At 38.5% G+C, this 26,806-nt stretch overlaps 1 protein-coding gene and 1 long non-coding RNA gene across 3 annotated transcripts in view; one reads left to right on the top strand and one right to left on the bottom strand.

Annotated features, from left to right (window-relative positions):
- Positions 1 to 240: 240 nt before the first annotated feature.
- FMO3 (flavin containing dimethylaniline monoxygenase 3) lies at positions 241 to 24,890 on the bottom strand. Of its 2 annotated transcripts, none has more exons than XM_001495951.5 (9): positions 24,268 to 24,890; positions 22,545 to 22,682; positions 14,985 to 15,173; positions 11,911 to 12,073; positions 11,532 to 11,674; positions 8,386 to 8,585; positions 4,889 to 5,244; positions 2,559 to 2,631; positions 241 to 1,774 (listed from the first exon to the last, which is right to left on the bottom strand). In XM_001495951.5, the coding sequence occupies exons 2-9, from the start codon at positions 22,674 to 22,676 to the stop codon at positions 1,432 to 1,434; spliced, it is 1,599 nt and encodes a 532-aa protein (XP_001496001.2). In that variant the 5' UTR covers positions 22,677 to 22,682; positions 24,268 to 24,890; the 3' UTR covers positions 241 to 1,431. The 2 variants fall into 2 exon arrangements, with proteins under 2 accessions (XP_001496001.2, XP_070123765.1); XM_070267664.1 differs by having other exon boundaries at positions 24,644 to 24,846.
- Positions 23,338 to 26,806, top strand: part of LOC138924216 (uncharacterized) — a 61,192-nt gene continuing 57,723 nt past the window's right edge. Inside the window, exon 1 of the long non-coding RNA XR_011438988.1 lies at positions 23,338 to 23,377. This is a non-coding gene — a long non-coding RNA (uncharacterized lncRNA). The remainder of the gene's footprint in view (positions 23,378 to 26,806) is intronic.

Here is a 26,806-nt window from a genome sequence, read left to right as displayed (position 1 = left end):
ACTGTTGTGTACAAAAGTAGTTAAGACATTGGTAATAGTTCAGTTAGTATGGAAATAGATTGACACTAATTAGACTATTAAGACAGTGTGTTGGCTACATTAGCTTAGGAAGAATATAATATCCTTTATGAGACAATGTTTATGAAAACAATCATAGAAGGAAGAATAATAGAAATTGGACTATGGCAATTTTAATCTCCAACTTATTTTGTGCACTAGCATTTATAACATCAAACAAAGTAAACTTTATGAGCTTTATTTAATTTTCAGTTACGTGATTCCAGTTAGGCCACAAGGTTTCAAGAAAAGTTCTCTTTCACTTGGGAATATTTCACATATTGTGAGAAGACTTTAAAAGCAGAATATTACTTTGCTACCTTCAACAATTAGGAAAAGCGAAAGATTTAAAACTGTGTATAACAACATTCATGATAAATCTTAGCTCCAAGGATAAAATATAAAGAGAATAAAAAAAAGAAAAGAAGAAAGTATTGAAGGAAATCGGGTCTCCTGCTGCCCTCCCATATCTAGATCTTCTTGTCCCACTGGCCCACTTAGAAGCGAAGGCGTGGCAGGAAATACGGACTCTAACATGCTGTGGAGGTCCCCTGGTGACTGACAGTGCTGACAGATTACATTATCTGCTCCATAAGGTCAAACTTTAAAAATTTTAAATATCAAAATTTTAATTATAAAATGTAGTAATACTTTAAAAAATAAAATTTAGTTTTATTCTGATACCCCAGGAGTTCATTCTATAAGGGTAGTGTTAAACTTAGCTCATAGTTTTGACTAACTATGTAATTTTTTAAAAGACTTTCCATTCAGACAAAAGGTATATTTGGAGTTCTATTTGTTGTTGTTATTTTGCTGCTACATTCTGGAAAGTTTGTTTCCTTATTGAGAATATAAATAAAATGAGTTACTTCTCCTTAACTTTCCTTATAGAGCAGGACTCCATGCTGTGTTTCTTGGTGGGGAACAGGAGTCATCGCCTGGAGGATGCAGCATACAACAGAAAGAATGTAATCTCCAAACTCTCCCCTCCGTCCTGCAAATGGTTTGCAGAGGTAGCCTGAGAATATCATAACTACTCTGCTTAATTTGCTCTTTGTTTAGATTTAGAGTACATATTTCAAACATTGTTTAAAGGAGAAAAGAAATCATGTCAAAATGTTTCAGGAGATGATTTAGGTGAGAGAGAGAGAAAATCTTCCTGATTACGGACTGGTAGTGAAACCTAAAAGAAATGATAAATGCCCTCTTCAGATGATGATATGATTCTTAAAGGGGCTTATTTAAAAGCCTAGAAATAGTACTGTTTTACTGACTCTTGCTGAATAGGAAAGTGGAAGGTGTGAAATTCTTAATTTTTAAATAGCAAAGTTCAGGTATTGTTGGTGACTTTCAGAGTCCTAGAGGGCATCATGATTAAATCAACACAAGGAAAATAGCAATGAATAGAATAGGAATAGCAAGGAGCTTGAGCCAGTGGGAGAATAAGCAAGGTTTCTGAGGACTCCCAACAACTCTCGTGTTCGTGGGTTTCAGTACCCGGTCCCATTGGGTCAGGATGGCATTTCTGGCTCCTGGCCACTTCCCTGGGCCCACCAGCCTATACTGATATGGACTACAAGGGCCAAAGAACACTTCCACAGCCAGCTTGGGATCCGTGAGAAACAGCCATGGGATGCTGGGCTTTACCCCAATGAAGGAGGCAATTTCATCCAAATAAACAATGTAATCCGTCTGTATGGCTTCGCTTTTGCCAAACCTAGAAATGAGAGAGGAAACAGCACTGAGGATATCCAAGCTCTGTGTAGATACTTTGTAGAAACAAGAGCGGGGAAAACTCTTCAAAGCTTTTTATCAGTGAGAACCAACATCCATCCCTTGTATTGGTAATGGGAATGTTGTTCATTTGTCCTGTACTTTGCAGTTTTTTTCAAAGAACTTTCACATTGATCTCATTTGGACATTCCCCAACACTGCAAGATAGCTGAGAAAGGCATTTTTATCCCCATAGACAAATGGAGAAATTGTCTCTTGCTTAAATGAAGTTATAGTTCATGGCCATTGAACTAATTAGTAACGGAGCTAGGACTGGAGCCTGGTTGTCTCTACTCATCCTCATTTTGCTGAGTCGTTTGCATTAGAGCCATCTGTTTGAAGGCATCCCATCCTCTACCTCTCAGAGGATTTATGGGCCAGAAAACAGAAATCCACATCCATGTTCTCCTAACTCCTGTAATTTCTGATCCTTTCTGGATCTCCTTCCTGCGATGTATTGAGGAGCCATGGAGAGCTAAAACTGACTGTATCATGTAGCTTCTCAGTCCACTGTTGCAGTTCACTGTCTTGCAGAAAACACAACTTGGTACGGTGTCAGGATCCAAGTAAATCCTCAATAAATACTTGTTGAATGGAGGAATTTAGCTCCTAACTGTCACCCTAATGACCTCACTCAGGACTATTTAAGACAAAAAACAGTTCCAAGTATTCACAAATTCAGACTTTTCTATGGAAATTCTGGACCCCTGGACAATAGACGTTCTTACCATTTGAGCTTTTTCCCCATTTTCTCATCAATATCATTCATCATGTCTCTCACAGAAGGCAAAGTGCAAGTTCCTCAAAAAGAAGGAAAGACAGGTAATAGTTAAACAAGTCTGGCATAGGACTACCTTGCAATTTTTTCTCTTTAATTATGAGGTATGAATCATATTAGTATTTCCAATATTTTTGTCACTGTCTAGCAAAATAAAATCTTGAGCAAGTGAACATGTGGTCATTTTGAGACAAACAAATAAGTCATTCCCAGTCTTCTCAGAACTAGTACTTGTCACAATAATTAAAAACCACTACCAGAATAGCTTTGTATCTTTACTCTTAGGCTAGTTACCAGATGTTTAAACTCAGTTTCAAGGATTATTTTCTAATCTCTCAGCTGTACTTATAAGAATGTTATCTAATAAATTATAGCCAAACAAAGGTAAATTGGCATCTCTTTTTTAGGATTTAAGAAGAAAAACTTTATAGGAAATTATCCTGCTTTTCCAGAAAAGAGAATTTCCAGCAGATAAGATATACAATTTAACAAAGCCCCAAGTTTCTCTCTGAAGAGCCAACAGTTCCTGGATGAGACTGAGCGTATGGACTGTTCACAACTCACCAAGGACGTCACCCCAGCAGACCAGATCCGAGTTGGGGCTGTCCCAGGATTTCAGGCTCATTCTGGCATAGGTTTACGGAGTTCTCTGAGACCCAGACTAAAACATGCTTCTGTGCCCAGAGACCCTTCAAATTTAGGGTGGTTTCTTTGGCAATTTTGGGATCCCCTTGAACAAGATTAGAACTCCCAGCCCAGATCTGATTCCTCAAGATCTACAGCGACTTGCCTAGGTCTCTGTTCCTGCAATCCTTATAGGCAGGGTCACTTGAACAGCCTTTGTAGGTATGGCTTTGTTCCAAACCTTGCAACCCATCCTGTCCTTGGGCAGAAGGAGAGATCAAGAAGAAAGAGGCTGTGCTCAATAGCCCACCAGCTACTTCCACTCGGTGACTTGTAACTGGCCCCTCTGTCCTGTCATTCTGGTTCCCCCAATTGGATTGTTTGACTTATCTCCCATTTCCCCTAAGACTGAGTCTTTGCTTTGTACATCAATTCTGCATTGACTGGGTCTCTGCCTTTTCTTTCTTCAGAGCCCAAGTTACAACTCTTGTCCTCACAGGGAATAAATGTCCCAGCCTTTAATGCCAGTCTCTCTGAGCCTGAACCCTAAGCTTACTTCTTTCTGAATAGAATTTCATGCAATCACCTTCCTGGCTGCTGCCTAAACTGGAGCAACATCATCCTGCAACACATCTCTGCCTGAAGGGAAAGTGAAGGAGATTCAGGGGGTCACTGAAGTGCAGGACTATAAAGACATGGATGGCAGCCTAGGGGGGAGAGGTGGCCCGAGATAAGTAGTGGCAGGTCCCAAACTCCTGTATAGAAAGAGCCTTTAAACCCCAGCAAGTCAGGTAGGACTAGAAGCCTTACATGTGGCTTCAAAGGAAGCAGGGCTGTTAAGATCTCTCATACAGGAGTTTTTCATCTCTAGGTCTAACTAAACTTTGACACCTCTATTTGTTCTTTAACCGTGGCCTTGTTTGGTCTTAGGATATGAATCTGCTCACAGCTTCATTCAAATCATAAGTCATACCTTAGTGTGACTCTGATCCCAGTATCTGCTATTGGAGGATGTTGCCTGCCTTCCTTGCCTGACCCCAATCAAGTTTGTTGTTTCCTTTTTCTTTTTAAAATACAGGAATTCAGTATTCCTATACCTTAGAGACTGACCGTCTACCATACCTAGTACTTCCTGCCTCTAATGATCCCCTGCTTGTCTTTATCTGACACATGATAGGGAAGAAAATAAAGGAGAAAAGCCACTGCCTTTCCAAAAATCATAATTTTTTCCATAACTGGATATTTGAATTTGACTGGATATTGGCTTGGAAATATCTTCTCTTGTCAACCTTTCAAATAATGCCATTCTATTGATTTTTGAAAGCATAATTTTATAAAGTTGTCATGCACCTAAGACCAGGAGCTCTGGTGTTCTTAAATTTAATGAAAGATCTTAAGTAATTTACAGCTCTAAGGAGTTACAAATCACAAAAAACTCCTCTATTAATATCTTGTACTGTTGCATATGATAATGCAATGCATATATTTTAAAGTGCTTATAAAATATAGTACCCAAAATACAGAATTATAGGGTCTCCAAACTGCATGGGACCTAGGATTTGTCCCTTGCTATTAGGATTATCATTTTTACAAAGACCCAAAGGCATTCTCATTGGCATCCATCTTCCCCATCAATGAGTGTCTTTATCTACTTACCTTTTATTATTTGTGCTGCCCAGCGGGCCTGCATGTCAGCTGTGGGAATGGCAGACCCAAGGGACTGGACAAGGCCAATCACTGCCAAGGTGGGCTTCTCCAGTTGAGGAGGGAAGATGCCTTTAAACAAGGTGACCTCATTGTCTCTGCTTTTGATGATTGAGTCATCAAGGAAAGGATAGGCATAACCATAGCCTGTTGCAAAAATGACACAATCAATGGCCTCAAACACTGCCCCATCCTCAAAAATGGCTGAAGTCTCTGTAAACTCCTTCACATTAGGCTTAATGGACACTCTTCCGCAGAGAATGCAAGCTAAGAGCTCATCATTAAACACAGGCTCCTTCCTCAATGTTCTGCATGGAAAATAGAGACAACCACAAGAACTTTAATATTTCCTCTTTGTTTTATTGATTCATAATAATTAATGATTATTCATAATTAATTAACAAGGAAGGAGAAAACTACTCAAGATTTTTTTCTATGCCATTGAGTGTCACCAGTATGGTTGAAGAACAAAACTGATGTAAGGCAACATTGTGAAGTAACAGAAGTCGCCCTTTGCTGATGTCTTCTCTATTTCCTGTGATCCTTTTCTCTTCTACAGATCTTTCTCCAAATCCAAGAATAAACCTGCCAGGCCCTATCCCCTGTTAAAGTCTATATCAGGAAAAGTCCTAGAGTCAGAGTACCCAGGTATTTGAATTTTTCTTTGCAACCTATTAACTGTGAACTTTGATCAGATGAAGGTTTTTTAGTTTCTCTGTGTCTCATCTTTCTCACTGGGAGTGGCAGTAACAATTCTATCTGCGTCAGGTCACTGGGAGACCTAAATAATATAAAGAATTTGGCATAGTCTGTAGCACATAGACAGTGCTAGAAAATGTTAGCCATTATTCCTAACACAGTATACTCCAAAGTGGCCATTGTGATGTAAAGAAGATCAAATAGAGGAAGGAAGCCACGGTGGGAAAGCTGCAGCCAGCTCTCCCATACAGACAAAGTGTCAGCCCCATGCAGACTAAGGCACAAGTCAGGTGAGGGAGGGAAGGTCCCGGAAGTTAAATAAGACCAGGTGAAGGAGAGGGCCAGTTTGAAGCCTTGCTCAGTGGAAGTCTTGAAAGAGAGAGCTGTTGACTACTTTTTATTCAGTAATATCTCTAGTGAGTGCAGATAAATCTGAATTTAGAGATGAAGATGGATAATGTTGAAGAAAAGGCTTTGTTCTTGTAGGACTGTGGGAGCTGTGAGAGAGAGCCCAGGTAGATTCCACTGGGGATGAGACTGAGCTGGACAATGAGATTGGTTGGAATTCTGGTTGGAAAAAAGCTGGACTCAACTGTGAGAATTACCTGCCATTTATCTTAAACACACTGCCATCAGGCTTTCACTCCCACCACCAAGCCGAAGCTGCACTTGTCAAGGCCACCAGGATCTTCAAGCTACCCACTTGATGGATCAAGTGGGCCAGATCCAATAGTCCACTCTCCTCGTTTTACTCAACTTATTAGCAGCCTTTGACACAGTTGATGGTTTCCTCCTTCTTGAAACACTGTCTTCATTTTGCTTCTAGTCATCAGTCTCTCTGGATTCCTTTCCTACCTTTTCTTCCTATTGTCTCTCAGTGTCTCCTGCTGAATTCTTCTCCTCTTCCTTACTTCTTAACAATGATATGCCCAAGAACTCGGCCCTCAGAACTTTTGTCTTCTCCATCTCCATTCATTCCTCAAGAGATTTCATCTAGTTTCTTTAAGTACTGTCTATATTTTGTTGAATCCACATTTTTAACTTATGGTTTGAATCTCTCTTCTGCATTGTGTCTCCCACTGCTACTCAGCATTCCTCTATTCAAATGTCTAATAGGAATTTCAACTTTGATTTGCCTAAAACTAAACTCCTCCTGTGGTCTTCCACATTTTAGTAAATGTCAACTCCATCCTTGCATCCTGGCTCAGATCAAAACTCTGGAAGACATCCTTGACCTTTTTCTTGCTCTCATATCCTTTATCCAATCTAACTCAAAATCCTGTTTGTTTTTACCTTCAAACTATATCCAAAATCCGACCACTTCTGAGCTCTCGTTGCTAACAGCCCTAGTCTAAGTTACCATCTCCTCTCATCTGGGTTTTTGACATAAGTCTGTTAACTAGTCTTTTTACTTCCTTCCTTGACCTAGCCCCCCCCGCGCCCCACACACTGAATGATGACCACAGCAACCAGAGTGATCTCCTCAAACTAACTTAGATTTTTGTCCCTAATTTGCTAAGGTGTCTGTAATGGCTTGCCATTGTATTAGGAGTAAAAGCCAGAGTCCTTACAATGGCCTACAAGGCCCAATGCCACCTGACTATTTTGATGTCTCTAGTTTCATCTTCTGCTACTCTCTCTAGCCATCTTTTCTCCAGGAAGAGAAGCCCATTGCAATCTGTTGAACATGCCAGTGATGCCCCTGAAGAGGCAATGCCCTAGCCCTCTGTCTGGAATACTCTTCCCCAGATATCCTCATGGCTCACTTCTTCTCCTTCAGGAACTTGCTTCAAAATGTCCTTCTCGGTGAGACCTCCTCTGAGGACACCATTTAGAATTGTCCTGATGGCACTCTCCATTCCCTTGCCTGCTTTGTTTTTTCTCTACAGTACACCTCACCGTATGATCTTCTGCTATTTCTTCATTGCCTCTTTCCCACTACTAGAATGCAAGCTCCATAAGTTCAAGGATTTTGCCTATTTTGTTCATTTCTGTCTCCACAGGGCTTAACACAGGATCTGGCACATAATAAATGTTTAATAAATATTTGTTGAATCAATGAATTCACTTTGATGTAAATGGTTTAACACTTGGGTTTTTCACCTCCATCAAAGTAATTTCTTATCCTGTGACTGGTTTAGGGGATATTTTAGGAGAGAGTGAGGAGGACACTTAAGATGCAGACATTATGGCCATGTTAAGGGGCGAGTGGTGAGAGTGGAGCACAAGGAGAGTCCCTGGGCTTAACTTAGCTCTGCCGTCAAGTGAGAGGCAGTAGAGCAAGGTGGCTATGAGTGAGGGGCTCTGAACTCAGCAGATCTGGCTTTGTTTTGAACGCTGCTTCTGCTTCCTGGCTTTGGGTCTTTGGCGAAGTTTCTCATCTCTAAAATGAGCATAATAATAGATTTTTCCTGATAGTTATTGTGAGGACAAAACGAGATAGTGCGTGTCAGAGTTTTGTTAAGGCTCAACAAGGCTCTGACATGTATTAAGTGCCTAAAACATGTTAATGATTATTGTCATTACTCTAGGGACTAGAGGTGTTATACAACTTTCCAGCTGTGCAAATCTGGTAAGGAGGATTGTGAAACAGGAAACCACTCCTAATTTTTGCAGTTCTTTATCCTCTGAAATGTGAGATGTGATTATTCTACTAATACTATTTTGATTTGTTTGACGCTTGCAACACATTAGGATTGCTGACATTGAAATAAAAGTTAGCAGGCATATCATGTTTAACTCTACTTTACCCATTTAAAGGCATCAAGCCATAGTTTTCGTGCTTGAATCTTGAATTCATTTGCTTCATGTACCACCAGTCAGAGAAGGCTGTCGGTAGATTGTTCTTGAGGAAGGTTTCAAATCGAGTGACAAGCATCATGTCCCATGGATAGCCATTATCCCAGTCCCGGGTTATCACCCAGGAGCCACTTCTGGAGCTGATGATGACCTTGAAAAAAACACCAATTCAGCCAGTGAAGTAGTGATTGTTTGTAGTGGATATTGTGGTCTGCTCCCCAGATCCCACTTTAGGAATGAGTATATTACGCCAACTGCAGGGAGCGCTGTCAGAGGCAGCCCTCAGCTGTTGGCCCTCTCTGGGAGTTGCTTTGGGTGAAGAGAGGAGCCTCACGCAAGGTCTTATACCTTCTCTGGACTCCCTGCATCCAGTGATTGGTTGATGCAATGATTTATAGGCCCACAGCACCTCACCCCAATTTGGGACAATGTGGAAGGACTACCCCAGCTTCAGAGTAAGGCTAAGGGAGGCTTCCTTCCCTTCCTGCAGAAGTACTGAACCAGAGAGCACTCTCAAATAAGCCTCCTGCACGCTGATCTACATCTCAGGGTCAACCATCCCGTCATACTCTTCCAGGCAAATTTTTGTATTTTAATAAAACCTTCTCTGGAGTAGATGACCAATAACTGAAGTCTAGTCGTATTTTCCATAGTGCTTATCTGATGATCATTGTCTACAAACAAGCGACTATGATCCCCAAATAGGCATTTTGACCTAAAATGCCTACCACTGTCCCAACAGAATTTGGATTCAGAAAATGGGCTCCAATCTTGGCTCGGCTACTTACTGGTGATGTGATTTAGGGCAAATTCCTTTAAACTCTCTAATCTTCAGTTTCTTCATTCATAAAATGGAGCTCATAGGTTCCCGCCACATTGAATTTGTGTGAGGATTAGTTCAATGTGATAACCCATGCTATATAGCTAACATTGCCTGGCATGGAGTATGAGCTCCTTTCCTCCTCCTTCTGTTGTGTTAATCCCCAACAGTGAAGTTTTTCAGGTATTTTTTCTTTTTTACAGTTATTACCTATAATCTCACTTCAAGGCATTTCTCATAATGGTAGCTAAACAGAGACAAAGGATCAATTTGTTGAGAGCCTCTGAAGTTGGTCTTTCTTCCCTCTAATTTATCCTATATACAATGAATGAATGAATCTCTTAAAACTATAGTTTCATCATATTTTTCCTTAGCTCAAGAAGCTGAAATGATTTACCACTATTTATGGAGAAATCCAAATTCTGTAGCCTGTCGTTGAATTCCTTAAAGCATATGACATAACCTGATTCCAATTTTTCTTTTCTCCTTCAATTCCTATAGCTACTCTGTTCTTTGGAATCAGATCTGGCCTTCAGTCCTCTAACACTTTAGTGGCTCAAGTATTAATTTCCTCTATGAATTTTAAGAAGGCAATTGACATTTCTTCTAGTTCTCAGTTGCCTTTTCTTTGAATTGGGCATAGTAAAACCCAGACTACTTTCTTCCTGCAGTCAAGGGAGCACATTCATAAGCAGGCACTTGAGTACCATAATGCGTTATACAAATTGTTATTATTAAGAACCTCCCTTCCAGCAAGACAAATCCACATAGTCAAATAGGCAGGGCTCACTCCTGTCTCCATACCTTTGCTCATGTCATTTTCCCTCCCAAAAACACCCTCTGCCACCTCTTCAACCATGTGACTTATACATGTCCTTCAAGGACTGGTTCAGGTCTACCCGCTTTGAGGAGCCTCCAGTTCTGTAATCATAGCGTTTAGTTCTTGAGTCACTTGTTTATCCTTTATTCCAGTGGCAGCTCTTGTACTGTTGTCATGCTTTCCACTTAACTTTTGAGGTTATGTTTAATCTATGCTATCAATGTATTATTTTCCCAAACATTTTCCTTGAGGGGCCACGTAGTTGACTTCTTTGTGCCTCTATGGTTTCTAGCATAGTGCTTTGACCGGATAAATAGAAATATATTTTTATTCCTTTTGTGCTGCCATTGATCTCCTTGCTTCATTGATCATACTGCTATATTATAAAATGGACCTATGTTGGGGATAACCAGTATGACATCAGTAGGCGTGACATCTGGAGATAGGATTCCCATCTGGGGCTTCTGGGCAGTTAATCTCTAAAGAATCTTCCAAAGCAGGAAGGTGGCATTTGTTTAAACTCCCTAACGTGCCCCAAAGGGTCCTCTATCACCTCTTCTCCATCTTCTCTTCAACATCTCACACCATTCTTTTCCAAACCCACTGGGTTGCAGCCAAGGGGCCTTCTCTCAGTTTCTTGAAGCTCTAGGCTTCTTCCTGCTTCAAGACCTTCTTCCTGTACTCCTATTCTGACACTGTGCCTCTTTCTCAAATTTTAGCTCTCAGCTTAAATGTCATCAGCTCAAAACGGCCTTTCCACTTCCCAGTCTCACGTAGGTCATCCCTATGATCCACTCTTATAGCATGCTGTTCTTTTCCTTACTAATGCTTTTCATAATTATAAATTATACCTCCTTGCCTGTACTAATTTAATATCTATTTCTTCACTGGACTCTGAGTTCCAGGACAGGTATCATGTCTGTTTTGTTCACCACTCTCTCTCCAACACCCAAGCCACTTTCTGGCGCATAGGAAGCTCTCAACAAATAGCCATGGATGACCGTACACATGAATGAATGCATATAGAACTCCATATTGCTGAAATCATGTTCAAATGCTTTAACTCCTTAACAAGCTCAGAAAATACTTTCTATTTTTGTCTGTTTTCTTGAAAACCGACACTCAGAGGGATTGAGGGATTTACCCAAGAGTCTCAGAGATATAACCTTAAGCCTGAATCCACACTAGCTTTGGAAGAATTGATCAGACACATGCTGGACACCAAATGTCTTGAAGAAGATTGTCGAACAACAACGTCACTCCTTGCTGATGTTCTGTCTTTGCTGTATCAAGCTATTTAAAACCTCACCTGTCACTGAGGGAAGTTGGGCTATATGAAATGCCGCTAAGTTTTTGCATCAAGTCCCTGCCCCTCACCCCTTTTCATATCATACCTTTCAAATGGTTACTGTTTCTGTCCCTTTAAAGATAGTCCCCAAACACCTGGGAAGTGGTACCTGTTTAGCTATGTGGCTGAGTTCCGTGGCGATATCACAGCCCGAATTCCCCAGGCCGATCACCAGGACTCTCTTCCCCTTGAATGCTCCTGGTTCCTTATAGTCCCGGCTGTGGATGCATTTGCCTTTAAAAAGTTCTAGTCCTGAGCGAAAGGTGGGAAACATATGAATCATTGTGATTTCCATTTAAAAAACTGCTGTGAGAGAACTTGCGGGTGAATGCAGTCACAGCAAAATGAAATTTTAACCCTCCAGGTATGTTAGATATAATAGAAGCATATTTTAATTTAATCTGTTTGTACTTTTATATATAAAAAGACATTATCAAGATATTCATCTATGCCAGATGTGTAGTTGGCAGCCTAAATTTCAGCCTTACCTGGAAAGGACTCTTTCGGTAGGTTGGGGTACACGTGATGTCCAGAACAAACCATTACAGCATCAAAGATAGACGATTCTTTTTTACCATCCTTTTCAGTGGTGACATTCCATTGGCCGGTGATTGAGAAATCAGGATGTTTCTCTACACTGGTTACAAATGTCTAAGAGAAAGACAGAAAGATGGCCTTCTTTTCTGTGCTAACAGGTAGATTTGGCACCAACTTCATCAAATAGTATGAAAAAAATCCTTAATAGATAGTGGCTTAGGAAAAATACTTAATTCATTATTAAGGAACATATTATAAATTCAAAATTTCCTCAGAATAGAACAAACATTAAGTGGTATATATATTTCTTATGTATATTTTATACCAATATACCAAAAAAAGAATATTTTGTATTTTTTTACACCCACAAGATTTCTTGTGCGTGACCAATTTTCTGCAGTACAGAGTGACTCGTCTTGGAGATGTGACAGTGAATTCAATCATAGTCTACAAGGGGCATGTACCACGTCTATAAAGTAACCTGGTGGCTAATGATTTTTGTAACAACAACTACTTCTGAACGTATCTCCTTAGCCATTTTATTTTTTAACATTATTGTTGGCTTACAATGAAAATCTGATCTATATTCAGAGCTTCAGTTCTTCTCAAATTTTAATGTGCATAAGAATTACCTGTAAAACTTGTTAAAGTACAGACTCCTGGGCCGTTATCCTCAGATGTTTTGGTTAGTAGGTCTGGGGTAGGCATGAAAATTTGAATTTCTAATAAGCTCCCAGGTGATGTTCATGCTGGAAGAATCACTGGACTAGATTACCTGCAAATATTTATTCACGGCTAAATGGCTGCCTGTTGGTGTGCTCTCTCTTCTAAAAAAACCTTTCAGTTCTTCAGGTTATATTAGGAAGAGAATCTTTATCTGGTATTAACTGTTCTTAAAAACTTTATGGCGTAGTATTTCATATGTACTGAAGAATACACATACACCTATATGTGTAATGTTTTCCTACTTAGGAAGCATGATAATAAAATAAGCACTTATGAACCCATAAGATCTTGCGCATCATTTATTTATAGAATAACTCTGAGATTATTTATTTATTTATGCTACTGTAAATGGCTCCTTTTTTGGCTCATAATTTCTGTTTGTTGTTGCTGACATATAGAAAAGCAATTGATTTTTATATGTTGATCTTATATATCATCACCTTGCCTAACTTTTTTGTATTAAATGTTATTAATTCTAGTAATTTGCCTCTAGATTCATTTGGATTTTCACGCAGAAAATCTTATCACCTACGATTAATGATATTTTCTTTCTTTCTTGTTGTCATTCCTTTTATTTATTATTCTTTACTTACTGGACTGTTTCTTAAATGTAAGACTATTGAAAAGAGGCATAATAATAAGAATCATTATCTTGTTCTGGATTTTAAAGGAAATGATTCTAACTTTGTACTTTTTGATTCAGCACCGTCCATAGCAATATAATATGAGCAACATAAGTAATTTAAAATTTTTTAGTTGTCACATTAAAAATTGAAAAAATGTGTAATTTAACCTAATTTATCTGATATATCACTGTCTCGACAAGTAATCAAAATAAAAATTGTTGAATGAGGTATGTTATATTCTTTTTCATAATAAGACTTTGAAATATAGCGTGTATTTTATGCTTACAAGCACATCTCAACTTTGTGGCTAGTGGTTACCATATTGAACAGTGCAGATTTAAGATAATGTTTGTATATATTTTGATGGGTCAAGAAAATTCTCTTCTAATCTTAGTTTGGACAGAGTTTCCTTTTCTTTCCTCTTCTTTCTTTCAGGCACCAATGGGTGTTAAATTTTATTGAATACCTTTTCTGAACTTGGTGACTATATGGTTTTCTTTCTGTAACAGGTTTTTGTAGTGAATCACACATTTATATTTCATAATATTAAAATATTCTGTATCTTTAGTCCAAACTCAACTCAATCAATCTTTTTTTAAATACTTTGTTGGATTCATTCTTGCATCAATTTTCCTGAGGAAGATTGGTCTGTAATTTTCCTATTTCCTATTATCCTTGTCTACTTTTGATGTCAAGGTTATAAAGTCAAAGAATAGTTTGGGAATCATACTTCATTTTTTAGTCCCTGGAAGAGTTTATAAAATATTGAAATAATTTGTTCATTAAAAATTTTGAAATACATATGGAACTGTTTATTTTCTGTATAGGAAAATTTTCAGTTTCTGAGTCAAAAGAACTATAAGTCATTAAAGGTCTGTGCAGGCTTTCTACTTCTTTTCGAGTGAGTTTTGATAATTATTTTTAAAAAGAGATTTAAAAGTTTAGCCAATTTAAAAATTATTTGGTGAACACTTTTAATAGTATTCATATAGTATTCATTTATTTCATCTATGTCAATTTTGTCCATTTTTTCCTTTCTAATATTATTTATTTGTAACTTTGCTCTTTTTTCCTCAAACTGTCAGCTATTTTTCTATTGTTTATTTTTTAGACTTTTCAAAAAATGAACTTTTAATCTTCTTAATATTCTTTATTTTCCACTTTATTAATTTTTTATTATCTTCTTCATTCTACAGTCTTTGGGTTTATTCTGCTTTTCTTTTCCTAATCTTATAAATTTTTAAATCATTCTTAATTTCTAATTTAAGCTTATAATTTTCATGAAAGTTTTGATCTCTATGCTTCCTACAAGTATTGATATGTAGAATTTAAATTATCATTCAGTTCTAAGTATTTTAAAATTTCCATTGCAATTTCTTTTTTGACCCATAAGTTGTTGAGAAAAAAATTTAATGTATAAATTCATGCCTATTTTACATTTACTTCTTTATGTTGATTTCTAAGTAAATGGCATTTTGGTCTAAGAATTATATGTGGTCAAATGTTGTAAATTTCCCATATATTCTTGAGAAGAATGTATATTCTTTAAATCTAGGGTCAGAGAGCCACACTGTTAAAAATGTTGACAAGTAAGAAAGAGATACTGAAAGGAACAAATAAATATAGAATTCTTCACAGTTATGTCCCAAACTAACTTTTTGATACCATCTTACGTTAAATTGTGTGTATTTCAGGAGGTTTTTTTCTTTGGCAAATGCAGTAATGTATTCCTGGAGCTTGCTGTGGTGCATGAAGTTGGGGAAGTCATCGGGATACGGGAAGTCGGGGAAGCACATCATCTCTTTGGAAGAGTTGGTGAAGACTGACCGGTAGATGCTGGCCCTGCCTTCCTCCACACGGTCCTGCGAATGCATGGTTTCAAATGGAAGAGAGTTTGTAAATGAGTCTACTTGTCACAGTCAAAGCCACTTCCAAATAGTTATCACTCATTTTGACTCAGCCTTTGCTCACAAGTGAATTCAGTAAGATGAGGCATTAATTAACTTCACTTAAACAATTTGATGCTAATCAAAAGAATTTAGAATATGGAAAAATATATTTGCCTTAACATCTTTTCTAAGGGAAACAAATTCCGAATTTCATTATGTCCTTTTAGGAATACATAATTAGAATTATTTTATTCCTTTGAGCAATTAGATACAGTGATAGATATCTTCCAAAATTCAACCCTGCAAGATTTCAGTGTATCAACTCACGAGCATGGATAAACAAAATGTGGCATATATGTACAACGGAATATTATTTGGCTTTAAAAAGAAAGAAAATTCTTTTTTTATATGTTTTTAATCAATTCACTGTATACATTTCAGAATGGGTATCACATCATTTCGTTGAAATAGCAATGTGCTGAATGCACGATGCACAAAATTTGTTATAAAAATTTTTTTTAATGAATTTTTTATTGAGGTAACATTGATTTATAACATTATATAAATTTCAGGTGTACATCGTTATATTTCAACTTCTGTGTAGACTACATTGTGTTCACCACCAAGAGTCTAGTTGCCATTAGTCACCGTACGGGTGTGCCCTTGTGAAGGAAAGTCTGACATATGCTGCTGTGGGAATTAACTTTGAGGAGTTCCATTACACTGAGTGAAATGAGCCACTCACAAAAAGACAAATACTGTATGATTCCACTTATATGAGGTACTCAGAGTAATCAAATTCATAGAGACAGAAAGAATGGTGGTTGCCTGGAGCTGGGGAGAGGGAAGAATCAGGAGTTATCTTTACCGGTTTTGGTTTTTTATTTGTGGTGAGGAAGATTGGCCCTGAGCTGACATCTGTTGCCAATCTTCCTCTTTTTGCTTGAGGAATATTGTTGCTGAGCTAACACCTGAGCCAATCTTCCTCTATTTTATGTGGGATGCTGCCACAGTGTGCCTTGACGTGTGGTGCTAGGTCCGCGCCTGGGATCCCAACCTGCTTACCCTGGGCCACCAAAGTGGAGCACAAGAACTTAACCACTATGTTACCAGACTGGCCCAGGAGTTATTTTTAATTGGAACAGAGTGCTAGTTTGGGAAGATTAAGAAAGTTCTTAGAAGGATGGTGGTATGATTGTACAACAACATGAATGAACTTAATGCCACAGAACTGTACACTTTAAAATGGCTAAATAGTAAATTCATAATAAAAAAAATCTCCTTTAACCCTTCATGAGGTAGTTCTGGCAGATTAGCTCACAATATTTTCTTATGTACCTAGGGCGGAAGGAACTTTGGCTGTGTTTAGACTAGTGTTTTTCAAATGTTTTTGACCACAATCTATGGTGAATAATGTATTTTATATTGCAACCCAATACACACACACACACACACACAATGGAAACAAAAGTTTTATGAAACAAATCATATTCAACTACTCAAGTTGCCCTCTGATATTTTCTATACATTCCATTTAAAACTGCAGATTCATTCATTAATTTATTTCATAGCACACTAGTGGTTATCTCTAGGGTGGAAAACATTGGTTTAAAGGAAATGGAAAGTGGATAAAGCATTGAAAACTAGCAAGAACCCACAAGGAGAAGATGAGAGAGGATCTCCCAGGACAGAGTGAGGGTTTTAGGGTTGGCTGACATGCTTCACTCAACAATCTCATGATTGTTCCCTCAACTTGTGACATAAGGCAGATGGTAGACAGAATTTTAAGAATGACTCAGTGCCCCTCATCCTTGTATGGTTCTCTCCCCTTTGAGTTTGGATGAAACCTGTAAATATCATATCACTCCCATGACTATGTTGCTATGTGGGCTTCATTTAATCACAAGATCCCTTTAAAAGCAGAGTTTTCTTTGGCTAGTAGCAGAAGAAGTCAGAGTTTCAAAGCATGAGGCGACTTCAGCTTGTTGTTCCTAGCTTTGGACATGGAGGGATCCATATGCCAAGGAATACTGGCAGCCTTTAGGAGCCGAGAGGAATTCCCATCTTGCGGCCAGCGAGGAAACAAAGACCTTAGTCTTACAACAGCAGAGAACTGAATTCAGCACCAACCTGTATGAACTTGGAAGCAGATTCTTTCCCGGCGCCTCCAGATAAGAGCCCAGCCCAGCCAACAACTTGGTTTTGGCCTTGTGAGACCCTAAGCAAAGAACCCAGCTGAGCTCATCTGGACTTCTGGCCTAAGTAGCTGAGAGATAATAAATGGGTGCTGTTTTGAGCTGGTAAGGTTATAGTAATTTGTTATGCGGCAATAGAAAATTAATACGAGGCCAAAAGTGAGGTCCTGGAGCTGGCCAAAGTTGGGAAAAATTATGTACTGTTACACCAAGGGAGGAGTTTCACGTAATAAAAATGATATGAAACTTTGAGACAGGCTCGAGGTGCTTTTTCAGGTTTTGGGTGCCCCAGGATAATAAATCTCTCTAGCAATGCTGAACTCATTGGTCTTCAGCTTTTCTTAGGTCCCCAAAAGGCCATATTTACTGAGAAGTGAGTTGTAACAGCAATTAAACACATCATTTATGACTTGCTTTATTTAACCTAATAACACATCATGGACATCTTACTGTTCCTACTCAGTGTTATAGGGTATCTTAAATCCCATGTTTATAGACTGATTCCTTTAAATTGATTATATAGGAAGTTCATAAGAGAATGACTTATAGAGACCATAATTGCATTTTCAATTACAATTTTTTGGGGGAGAGTGGTCAACAAAGATCCACACCCTGCTTATTTATGGAAGTAGCTTTATTCTTTTCTGTTTACAAAAGTAATCCAGATTTCTGATTAAATATGACAAATTGTGTAGATGCATTTAACTCTTCTTTCACCCAGAACTCCTCTAAAGTGACTGTAAAGGTGTCAGGGGTATGAACCCACAAGGAATAAACAAGGGAGCGGAAAGTAGAAGCAAACAAGAAATAACATTTTGGAAGATAGAACATAGGTCGATGAATGACAACTGATGGAACAGACCAGAGAAAGCTGAAAGTTAAACCTAGATCTAATTAACTGGGAATCTGGATCGAATAATGGTATTACAAGACATTCAAGGTCTACAATCTTTTACCTCACCGGTATAATTTCTCAGCAAACTACTGGAGGACATACTCTGATGTACTCTGTTAAAATTAGAGAATAAACTAAATGGGAGGAAGATAAGAGTTCCAGAAACCAGGGTTCCCCAGGGTACCAGCGATGTGGCAGGCCCAGATGAGAGAAGGAAGACAATCCAGAAGAATACCTTTAAGACAGAGTTCAGAAGAATTAAGCTGATGGAACACCTGCTGAGCTTAAACATATTGAGGAGAGAATCATAATTCCATGGGAGAACTTGGGGGATAAATTAGAGATAGTATTTGTAAAATTAAAACAAACAAGAATACAAGGCAATTGTTAACTCCAGTGAAAACAAAAAACTGTCCAAGAAAGACAGTGTCATTAGAATCCAGTAAGTGACTCAGCAATGAACAATATTTACATGATTATAATGATATAAACATGAAGGTTTATTTAAACTAAAAGGATCATAAAACTGCCTGAGGAAGGAGGAGATGGAAAATTTTGCACATAGGTATGTCTTTTGTTCCATATATCCTAAAGGATTGCTATTTCCATATAGCATTGGTCACACAAACTCTATAGGTGCAGAAAAAGTTATAAAAGAAATGAGTGAAATGGGCCAAACCTGAATATGGCAAAACAGAGAATTCAAATTCAGTCTAAAAGGGGCTGATTATTACTATGAGTAAGGGGAGATCCAGTGTTGCCTGATCTTCTGATTTTTCAAAAGAAGAAAGATCCCTAGATTTTATGTGAAACATCCTGATTTTAAAATATTGGATCAAAATTTTAAAAACTGTGTAGCTCAAATAAAATAGATCAGCTGTAGTATAAAAAGAGCTGGTTTGGTAACTCTAAAATATATAAAAACTATGGATTTTTATCTAGTAATTTTGTGATCATCCACTCTAATGTATTATTTTTCGTAACAATTTTCCTAGAATTTTCTTGGTATAAAGCTATATAGTAAACAAATGATAATTTTCCCTCCTTTCCATTTTTCTCTTTATTTTTATTATTAATTGCTTGTCTTATTGATTGGCTCAAACTTCTAGAACATCAGTTAATAGATCTTTAAGAGAAAAGTTTAAAATTTCCTGGTGGCAGTGTTGCCCTTCTTCATTTTGCTACAACGTTCTATTTCATTGTATTGTTAACAGAGAATTTCATTTTTTTTATATATATATATTTTCAAAATTATTGAGGATTTTTGGTTAAAAAATCAGTTTTAGAAATGTTCCGTGGGTGCTTGAAAATGAGGCATATTTCCTCCGGTTAAAGTACAGGATTTACTGAGTATCAGCTAGTGACAGACCAAAGTGCAAGATGCCATGGTTGCTAAGGAAACATCTGGTCAAAAGTAACCAGGATCCTTAAGAAAAGAAAAACCAGATAAACATTAATCTAACTTTAAGATAATATTTTCTTTCTTTTTAAGATTTTATTTTTTTCCTTTTTCTCCCCAAAGCCCCCCGGTACATAGTTGTATATTCTTCATTGTGGGTCCTTCTAGTTGTGGCATGTGGGACGCTGCCTCAGCGTGGTTTGATGAGCAGTGCCATGTCCACGCCCAGGATTCGAATCAATGAAACACTGGGTCGCCTGCAGCGGAGCACGCGAACTTAACCTCTCCGCCACGGCGCCAGCCCCTTTAAGATAATATTTTCAATTTTAAAGAGCCAATAAAACCTCAAAGGGTGCTCCAAAGAAAAAAATATTTTTTCCTTAAAAAAATTAAGTTTCCACCTGAAATGGTTTTCTCTCTGAAGGAATATCAAATTGCAGATCTCTATGTATAGTTGCTAGTTCATAATGGAAAGCACTGAGCACCAGAAATTTCTAATTGGGGCTCATATAACTCAAAATTTTCAGGGCCCCCAGAATATCCATTTTAAGTATAATATTAGAATATTACAATCACATCAGCATCGCTGGACTGACATCAGGGTGTTAATGGGGCTGCGTTCATTCCAGAGGCTCTAGGGGAGCGTCCATTCCTTGCCTCTCACAGCTTCTGGGGGATGCCAGCATTCCCTGACGTTTTCAGCTTCTAGAGGCCGCCTGTCTTCCTAGGCTAATGGCCCCTTCCTCCATCTTCAAGGCCACATCACAGCATCTTCCAATCTCTCTCTTTTTGCTGAGCAGATCACATTGCCTTTTCTCTTCTGTCTCTGTGTGCCAAATCTCCCCCGCCTCTCCCTTATGAGGATATATATTATGGCATTTTAAGATCACTCAGATAATTCAGGATAATTTCACCATCTCAAGGTTCTTAACTTCATCGTATCTGCAAATATCCTTTTTTCCTTTTTAGGTAACACTTACAGGGTTCAGGAATTCGGCCTGATGACTTTGGTGGGGAGGCATTGTTCAATTGTTCATCCTACTACAGTCCACTGTCTGGCCCTTAAAGATTCGCATGCATCCCACCTGAAAAAAATACATTCACCTCATCCTAACATCCAAAAGTCTCAATCCACTGCAGCATCAAATCAAGTCCCGAATCTTATCTATGTATCATCAGCTCAAAAGTCCCAAGTCTCATCATCTAAAATTATCTAAATCAGATATGGATGAGACTCTGGGTATGATCCATCCTGGGACAAAATTCCTCTCCATCTATGGACCTGTGAAACTAGAAAACAACTCATCTTCTTCTAAAATACCATGATTGGACAGGCATATGTTACTAGTTATAGATAGTCCCATTCCAAAAGGGAAAAAGTGGAAAAGAGGAAAGGAGCCACCAGTCTCAAGCAATTTTGAAATCCAGTAGGGTAAACTTTGTTAGCTGTCAAGGCCTGAGAATAACCCTCTGTAGCTCAAGGCTCGAGCCTCTGGGTTTGAGATTCTACCCCTGGGCTTTTCCTTTTTCTCCAAGGGTAGCACATTTAGCAGCTGAGTGGTCTATCACTCTATGATGCCAGGTTCAAATTTTAACTCTTCCTTCAGCAGCAAGAGGGCAGCTGCTCTCCAAGGCCATATGAGCAGTGTGTATCTTCAGTCATGTTTTGCAAAGCCAGTTGGAATATGATGATTTGGTTAAGACGACCGTGTAGAAGAGCGCGCCAGCTCAATAGGCCGCTTGTTGAAATGACACGCAGCAGTTAAACAAAGGGGTTAAGTATTCAGGCTGGAGACACAGGCCACCTTGAACTGGCATCTTGTCTTCACCATTTACCACTTTTTAATTTTCTTTTTAAGCTTCAGATTCATTTGTAAAAGGGAAAACATCATACGTAGCTTATAGGATTATTGTAAAGATTGAATTATTCAAGATGCTGGGAGGTTTCAAGAGTTCTTTACAGTCTAGAAAATATTTATATTAATGAGAATAATGCTCATCTCTTTATAATATTTAAAGAGCTGTCAAAGACACTGTATCCTTATATACAACCTTTTTATTGAGTCATAAAATATAATACTAATTTTGCATTTGAGGAGGAAATAGTGGTTTAAAAAGGATTATCTAGCTACTTAAATTTGCATATATATTAATAGTTTATCAGAAGAAGAAGAAAACAGACGGGGAATACTTGGCCAAACACTGTTTCTACGGTTGGAGATGTGATGGAGTGGGGGGCACTAGGAAGCTCCCACACTCACTGATGTGGTTGTAAGGCAACACTGGAAGTGATTTAATAAGTGCATATAAGCATGTCTGCTGATAGAGTCCTCGTTACAAATGCACAGAGACAAAAGGGCATTGAGCAACTTCAGATCAGTGTGTCCTATTCTTGGTTCCTTGTGTAGCTGTCTCATTAATTATGCGTTTTTTGCAAGACCAAAATTAGCACCAGAAACCTTAAAGTCTGTGGTCTGAATCACTAAGAGGACCTCTAGTAACCTCAGCAAAAGAATGGGAAGAGTCATTGTTTTTTAAATGTGTAACTCTGTTTTACATGAACCTAACCAATATTTCACCATAGATTTTATCCCCAAGTGACTTACACATCAATGATTTATCAGGGGTGAATTCTGTATGCAGAGACCTTCAAGGCTAGCATGCAATCTCATTTACTTCTGAAGTAAGTAACGAACTTACTTTCCAACCTGCTTCTGATTTGTGCTTTGTAGATTCCAAACCTAGGAGGGATTATAACTGCCACGGCACCTGGTTTGGAAGCCTGTGCTCAAGCAATGTGTTCTCACCCACTTTCCACCTCACTTTCTGGTCTACTGCAGTGACGTCCAGCTCACCGAGAATTTCCATAGGCCACCGATGTCGTTGCTCCTCTCAAAGCAGGTGGGCTCCAGCCCCACTTCCAGACAGCACCTGATGGAAGCCAAGCCACTGACACCAGCTCCAACGATGGCCACTCTCTTCCCCATGGTCACCTGTGTAAAAGCCCAGAGAACATTTCCAGCAACAGGATTTCTGAAAACCTATTTTTTTGTATCACTCTTTGGAATAATAAGAAACTTTATTTTTGTACCAAGAAAGCAATATTTTAAAAAAACTAGATTAGAACTCCTTTTAGTCATCTAACTACATTTTGCAATTCTCTCTAACATTCTCTAAAGAGAATGTTTTCTCCCAAAAAAAAGAATCACTTTGCTTTTAGCCAACTCTCCAAAATTAAGAGACTGATGGTCCGGCATATGTATTTATCATTTTTGCCTTTGGTCTTTTGTAATTTACTCGTCATCAGAGAGAGTGAACAGGGTAAAGAGAAGGAAATTCACAACTAAAACACATATCTACGCACCTATGACCACAAACACATATGTATAAATGAATAAAGAAACAAATATATATATGCATGTGTACACAGTGTCTCCCCCTTATCTGCACTTTCGCTTTTGTGGTTTCAGCTATCTGCAGTGAACCACAATCCAAAAATATTAAAGGGAAAATTCCAGAAATAAATAATTCGTAAGTTTTAAATTGTGCCCCCTCCTGAGTAGTGTGGTGAAATCTTCCAATGTCTTGCCAGGGACACTATGTGTCACTGCCTACGTCATTCACTGATATCGCTTCATCTCATCATGTGGGCATTGTATCATCTCATGGCACCACTGGAAGAAGAAGGGTGAGTAAACACAATATTTTGAGAGAGAGAGAGCGAGCGAGACCACAGCCACATAACTTTCTTTACAGTATATTGTTATAATTTTTCTATTTTGTTATTAGTTGTTAATCTCTTACTGTGCCTAATTTATAAATTAAACTTTATCATAGTTATGTTTGTATAGGAAAAGCCATAGTCTATGTAGGGTTCAGTACTATCCACAGTTCAGGCATCCACTGGGCATCTTGGACCATATCCCCTGTGCATTAGGGAGGACCACCGTATATATATGTGTATGCATAAATACTGAAATATCCACATATCCACAACTATATGTATGAATGAAGAAACAAACATATATGTACATGTGTGTACATATGTACATACACATACACACACACGCCCACACATATATTTTTATTTATTTCTTCTTTCTACTTTAAGACGTGATGAGGAACAAAGTCTGGCTACGTCTGTATTTCAGTACGCCAGGTGGGCACCCTCTTTCCTCTCCTAACAATGTTCTTCACCTTCTTAATTAAAAAGAGAAGTCTCTTCATCCAAAACAATTTCTTCCCATTAATGGCCCTCCTCAACCTCCATTCTCTTCTAAGAAAATTACATTTCCTAATCTTTTCCTGTTCCTGGCACTATCTTTAGGCCCTGCTTCTAATTTTTCTATACTTTTATTTTTTTTCTTTTTGGACAAAATCACATAGATATGCAGAGAAATAGACTTGAATGACAAGAATCATGATCCTTAATTCTAAAAAAAACAACAAAAAAATCTACCTGAATACATGTCATCCTCATTCTGGCCATATTTGGTATAAACCACAGCATGTTCCTTCTCCATTTGCCCACCCCCCCACCCCCTCCCTCTCAGTCCATTACAATATGATCCTTTTTACCTTTTCTACCTTGTCCTTATCTTCCCTTCTTCTGTACGTTTAGGTCCCGTCCAAGTTGTTTGGGCAGTTTGAAAGAATAAAAGACTTTCCGTGAACCAACACTGGGGAGATGATTGTTGGAAAATAGGAGGAGCCGCTCTTAAAGAGATATTCATTTGTTGGTCCTCTAACAAGTGAGGGCAACCGTCAATTCACTGTGATGGACAGGGCTCTGTGCCAGCCCTTCGGGCTGCCCAGTCTCTGAGTTCCCTTTAGTGACAGAAAACAGGATCTACTCCTTATGCTCCCGGATGCTTGGCCTGGGAGTCAGGCCGTTTCTCTCTGCCGACTCTGCAGATTTCTGCTGCCTTTAATTATGTGCTATTTCAAAGCTCACCTTATTTTTCTCACTCCTAATTCTTTGGTGGGTATCTCACAGTAGCCCGCCACTACTGTAGAAAACCAGCTGCTTAGCTGACATATCCCAGCAGCGAAGATGGATTTCTCTGCTCCTTTTCCTCCTATCCTTTCCTTTGCCCTTTGTGGCCAAAGGTCTGGATTTCTCAAGTTTGTATTTCTTTGATACAGGGAACAATGTGTAGCCACAGAAAAGATCAAATTCCAGAAATTGATCCCCTAGTACTGGGTAAAATTATGTTGGCAGTAAGACTAAATAAACTGCACCTAACTCCCAGTCATGAAATAAAGTGAAATTTCTAAAAATTGTTTCCCTTTCAGCCATATTCCTGCATCACTTAAAATTATGACACCTCAATTATTTTACCCAGTGAGTCTCTTCATTAAGTAGGTGATACTTAGCATAAGCTGGCATATATTTAATTCTTGAGGAATTTTGCTTTTTTATGTCTTTTGGAGACGGTAATGTTTATCTCTAAGTAAGTGCGGTGAGATGAAGAGCCAGAGACATTTCAAATCTTAGTTCTGTCACTTATAGTCGTGTGGCCTTGGGCAGGTCCTTTAACCTCTCCATGTCTTGATTTCTTCATTAATAAAATGGGGATACTCTACTATTACTACCTGTCCTACTCAGTTGTTGCAAGGGTTGGAGGAGATTCTACTAGCTCGTTCTCTTTTTTCTATTCCTTGACTTGTACAGTCCCCATAACTGCATAGAGGAGGCGTCTATACAAGCTCGTAAAGACATGGTCATTTTGTATATACCCAGAGGGATATGGCGCCTCCCTTGCTCCCATAGGCCCTAGAGCTGGGATTGACAAGTTTTTTATGCAAGGGCCAGATAAAGGATATTTTAGGCTTTGCAGACCATACAGTCTCTGTTCCAACTACTCAACTCTGCCACTGCAGTGTGAAAACAGCCATAGGCAATATGTAAATTGAAGGGCATAGTTAAGTTCCAAATAAAACTTACTTATAGATGCTGAACTTTGAATTTCATATTTTTCGTGTGTTATGAAATATTATTCTTCTTTTGACTTTTTTCCCAATATTTGAAAATGTAAAAGCCATGCTTGGCTCGCAAGTCATACAAAAAAATATGGGGCCAGATTTGGCCTCAGGTCTACTCCTACTTTAGAGAAATCACATTATTCTAGTGAACAATGGATTCAGGGGGTTGCGGGTCTTCTGTCTGGCGATGTTACTAACAAGCTGCAAAGTGTGAGCACGTAGTTGTGCTTTTAAGGAATTTCCTAGGGAAGAGAATTTTGAAATGAATATGCCTCCTGCAAATTCACTTTGCCTGTCCTGATGGATCTCTCTGTAGTGGGTTAAAGGTGTTCATTCCACTCCTGCCCACCTCAGAAAGGAGGCAAGAAGGCAGAATTACTCTCCAGTTGGTGGAGACATGGCTGGAAGCTGCACCCATTCTCCAGGACTATCACTAAGTTATCAATTCCATCTGTTTATCATCTGCTTACAAATAGAGGTCATGAATCCCAACAGGCCTCAACAATGACCAAGAATGATGTAAAAGAATATTTAAAAAGTCCAACAAAATAAACACAAATCCAAGTGAAACAAGTCCTTAACTGACAAGTCCCACTGTTGTACACATTCCCTTCCAGATTAGTTGCATCCCAGAGAACTGCGTTAGTCCTACTTCATAAGAGATCATTGATTTCCAATACTCGGTATCTCATGATCAGACATGTGTGAATGAATGGAAGAGCAAAGTAAACTTTGTCTATCCAGATAGGTTCTAGGTCTGAGTCAGAGTGCTGTTGAAGAGCAAATGTCCAAAAGCGTTTTTTCTTAAATAGAAAAACACTAGACACTTTACATACACAGAAAATTTCTTCTCACAGATGGTAAGTTATTTGGATTATCCTGAGGAGGAAACAAAGGAGAATTATGCCTAGCACCTAGTGACCCAAATGGGACTGTGATCACAGGTAGTTAGAACTAAGGAAAGGTATCCTATCTGAGGGGTCAAGAAGTGGAGAGAATCAGGCCCAATTTTAGAAAGCAATGAGGATTAAGGTAGCAAAGCCAAGATGAGCCACCAATCCAAAAGGCAGGAGTGGGGACTCAAATAGGAGAAAAATCAAGGGTTCAGAGATAGATGCAAATGGAACAGAAC

The sequence above is a fragment of the Equus caballus genome, chromosome 5, assembly GCF_041296265.1.
Source record: "Equus caballus isolate H_3958 breed thoroughbred chromosome 5, TB-T2T, whole genome shotgun sequence".
Classification (NCBI taxonomy): domain Eukaryota; kingdom Metazoa; phylum Chordata; class Mammalia; order Perissodactyla; family Equidae; genus Equus; species Equus caballus.
This window is presented reverse-complemented; position numbering and strand designations above follow the sequence as displayed.